The following is a 4,533-nucleotide window of genomic DNA, read 5'->3' on the forward strand; positions in this document are numbered from 1 at the left end:
CCATTATTTTTGCATGAAATTGAATGGAAAAAATATGGATTTCTTTTTACTACACCTAATATATTTAATATATTTAATATATATTTTACATACGTGTGTATTTTGATACTTCAAATGTTTTTTTCATTCTTGCGTAAATATAAAATTATGAATACGAATCAGATCGCCTAAAGTGATATTTCATAATAAATATAAAACATAAATACAGTTTATACAGCAAATTATCTAGCTGCAAATGATTTTCTTTTGTAATTTTAAGTAAAAGATTCTTCGTTTATTTAAATTTTCGTAACGACCAAGAACACGGTCGATTTCGACAAGAGAATTCGTATCTGCATTTGCACTGTAATATATTAGAAGTAAATTTAACTTCGCCATTATTGTTCTCCATTGCTATGACGCCTTTGGGAGACTATCTACCGCGTAAATATGTATATATTCTAATGCATGCGCAATTGGGTACACGTACACACTTGACAAGAACTTTGAGTACCATCTTTCCACCCTCGACCTCATTAGTTGCTACTAAACCCTCGGTGCTACCCACTTTTCCGTCTTTTTCAAACTTCCATGCAAGCGATATCTACTCTTGCGACACTTCGCAGCCTTTGTAAGTATTTCTTTTTTTTTTCTCGCTGAACTCTTCGAGCGTTTCGATATTTTCAGCAAAATTGCTATATTTCTTGATTTTACATTATTTTCATTGTCCGTTTAAAACATAAGATTATAATAAAAATAGTTTGTTTCTTTAATTATATTCATTTATCAGAATTAATTAGAAAAAAAATTTACCTTTCTATTATTTTACGAAGAAACACCTCGTATTTTCGAAGCTGCCTTTCTTCTTACCATTTTTCGACAAACTTTGCAGAGATTTGAAACTGTCTACGAAACTTTTAAAAAGTCGTTTAAAGATACAGACTTGGAACTGTTTTTTCAATATTAGGACTTGACTCGTTCGCCTCTTCTCAAATAAAAGTCTCGGTACTCGACTGTATATTCGTGAACTTGGGAATATTCCAACATAATAACGAATTTATCCATCGAGGAACAAACGCTCGGCACGTTTCTATGTAATAATATAACGATACACATAATGTAAAATGCATTCATCAAACATGGTCGAATTTCTTGTAACAACAAAGAGGAAGAACTCGCACGTCTCGAAATCCAGGAGAGGCGGATTTGTTCCTTTCTTCCTATACAGAGGAGTTTCCATCGCACAAATCCACCAATAAAGCCGGGCGTTTACCACACTTGCTGCGACAACTCCGATTTTCCTTCGCGTCGAGAGAAGAAAACTCCTCGAGATGGTCCAAGGATGGACTTACGAAGACTTTCGCAAATGATCGATCTCGTAAAACGGTGACGTTCTCCCTCACATATGAATCGAGGCACGTTCGAGACCCGTGTGCCTTCCTAGGCTTCACAAGGGATACAGTAAAATTCCAGTCGCGAGAAAGAAGCTCCTGATCTCAGCGCACGTTTGAGATCGCACGTGTTCTGACACACGCGCGTGTATGCGATGTCAAAGGTACCTACTAGATACAAAATACATGTCGTATTAAGATCTGAACGATGGCAAAGGATATTTAACACTTTGCCTTGTCGCTTTTAAACGAATTTCTGTAAGGAAATCTCTGTCATTCAAAGATACAACGACTTTACTTACACAAACAGACTACAGTCACAAATTATTTTATGAAGTATTTATAAAGATATTGATAGAAAACAATGAAAAAATTATTTATGTAATATAATAATTTATTGAAAATTAATTATCTAAAATTATAAATTATATTATAAATTTGAAATTGAAGTGTTCATCGTTTTTCTTTTCTAGATAGATACAAAAACAGTTTAATATTGAATAGGATTTTTATGATTCTGAAGCATTTTTATTATTCTATTAATATAAAAAAAGTTGCTATATTATGAAACACATTTAATTATTTATTTGAAAAATATAACGTCTTTTCTATTTTTATTTTTATTGTTAAATTTAAATGAAAATAAAATACTAATTGCAGAGAAGAAATCGGCAAAACAAATTTTATTTTAAAAAAATACAGTTGAAAATAAAAATAAAAAATTAATAAATCTAAGCTAGTTAGAGATTTTAACTTCTTTTCTTATTTAACTTATTTTTCTTTTGATTTTATAAGAGTTGTTTTGCACACTTTTAAAATATTCAATTCGTAATTGAAGGAAACTAAGGAATTCAAGAATATTTACCTAATTTTTTTTTACATTAGTGATATAAATAACTATTTTTGCATATCAATTACTCAATTGTGATTTCGTAGGACATATCATTTGCTTTCTACTTACACACAAATTAAACTGAGTCTGAAATGAGCTGAGTATTTCATACTCAGATTAATGACGTCATTATTTCCTTACTTTGATAAAAAGTTATCACATGACAACACGAGTTCATAACCTCACTAAAATGAGTTTACGAGACTCACTAAAACACACGGTCTCGATCTTGTGCAAATTATAAGCAAAAACTCAGTTAAATCTCACTTATTAGAGTAAGGAACAAGCATTCAACTGAATTATGACGTCACGAGTGAGAATTATCTGAAAATTTGTATAAAGCAACTATTATAGAGCAATATATTACTGTCTTTTGCAGTTTTTCTTGCGACAGGAAATTTTTTTTTAATTGACCTTAGCAATCGATAATGTATGATTTTATATACACTCTCGATTTCTCTTGAATTTGATCTTTCCAAGGCGCATGATTGAAATTAGTATGGCAAGTGTTAGAGTTTATGCGAAAATTGAATTTAATCTATAATTTGTAAGACCCACTTTAAGTACAATTTTATCCTCGAATTATAAAATTAGTTCGCTCTCTTGCTTTGAATATTTAATTTAAATATACATAAATTGAACGACGTTTTTTCACGCTTAAGGACAAAAATATTAACGATCTTAAACTTACTATTAGAACATTCAGCCTTCTTATAAGTTAAATCTAAACCCTCTTTATATAAAGTTTACAGTATAATATTAATAAGTCCCAAAGTCAAAGCTTTGAGCTCGATTTTGCAACATTTTACGAACGTCCGACGGTTTCTCTTTTTCAGGAGAACGATACAATACGTTTTCGCGTGACTCTGGAGGACGAGGTACCCGCAGGACAGCAGCCGAACATCGTCGGTGTGGACGCTTATGTGATTGTACTGGATGAAAACGATAATCCGCCGCACTTCCTGGGTGTGCCATATGAGGCAGTCGCCGAGGAGGACACCCCGGTCGGCTCCACCATACTTCCGGGCATCAGGGTCGTGGACCCTGACCTGCTGGGCGACATTATAGATCTAACGTGCGTCCCGCAGCCACAGGTGAGTCATTAATACGCGTTAGCGCGCGCGGTAATGTCCCGTGAAAGATATTTTTATCTGGTCTCTCTCGACGATCGAATTTCTTGCTGCCTTTTCCCACGTGGGATTTTCTCCTGTGGAGGAAAATTTCAACCGACGAGTCGTGCCCTTCTGATCCACCGTCTTGGAAAATCCGTCGTTGATAGAATTACGTAGAGAACAACATGCTTTCTTTCTATCTCCTTATCTCTCTTGACTTAATATCTTTACGAAGCACACTTTCCAACAAAAAATGCGAGATCTTTTCTTACTTTTCTTCTTCCGAATTGGTGATCGAGTAAAGGCATAATGCGGTCTGACAAGTCCCACATGGATTCACGCAATAATTTTCTTATTAATATTGCTGTATTATGCTGTGTATGTTAAAGTGATTAACCGTCCCAAATTAGAAGGGACAGTTTTAAATTTTAACTCTTCATATCACTTTACAACGCATTCTAAATTTCATCTCAAAATAAGGATATATAATTATAAATTGTCCCTTTTTTAAGTGTAAAAATAATAAGTGTGAAATATATTATTTTCAACTAACATGATTTTTTTAAATTTAAAAACCCAGATGTTGAATGTATTTATAAAATATTATACAATCAATGGAAATGTACAATTTTAAAAAATAATATGCGATTTCAACTTGATTTAATTTTTGTTGTACTTTCATGTTATACATTAAGTGTCATTAGTTATTTACAAATATAATAATATAGGTAATATTATTTATGTGTTTCATTAACAATTATAAAAAAAATGTTTATTTGTTAAAAATTTCCTTTCTTATAAAGGAGTTGATTACCTTAGTGTATGTTGTTTTCTATTTTAATATTGAGAAAGATTTCACATTGAAAATGAACGAATCAGTAGATTCTGATCAGAATTCTAATCCTCATAATCTGATAATTGAACATCTGATTATTTCGATTAGAATTTTAATTGATATGAATTGTTAGAACCTACTGCCCATTTTCAACTAGAAATTTTTCTCAGTAAAGAGTGAAGTCCACAAACCCTGAGCTGCAGTTTATTTCATAACTTCACATAGGTACTATAAATTTTTTTGTGTTTATTTGAACATTCTACCTCTCTATCGATTTTCGGCATCGATTAAATTATTTATTCTGTCACAAAATATATATATATA

The 4,533-nt window shown here is 32.0% G+C and overlaps 1 protein-coding gene across 1 annotated transcript in view; it reads left to right on the top strand.

The window, feature by feature from the left end:
* The window catches only part of LOC108687571 (cadherin-87A-like), a 279,899-nt gene that overhangs the window by 248,930 nt on the left and 26,436 nt on the right, over positions 1–4,533 (top strand). The window contains exon 6 of the mRNA XM_018193424.1: positions 3,099–3,356. Coding sequence (XP_018048913.1) covers positions 3,099–3,356 — 258 coding nt within the window. The remainder of the gene's footprint in view (positions 1–3,098; positions 3,357–4,533) is intronic.

This window comes from Atta colombica, unplaced genomic scaffold (assembly GCF_001594045.1).
Source record: "Atta colombica isolate Treedump-2 unplaced genomic scaffold, Acol1.0 scaffold208, whole genome shotgun sequence".
Taxonomy (NCBI): Eukaryota; Metazoa; Arthropoda; class Insecta; order Hymenoptera; family Formicidae; genus Atta; species Atta colombica.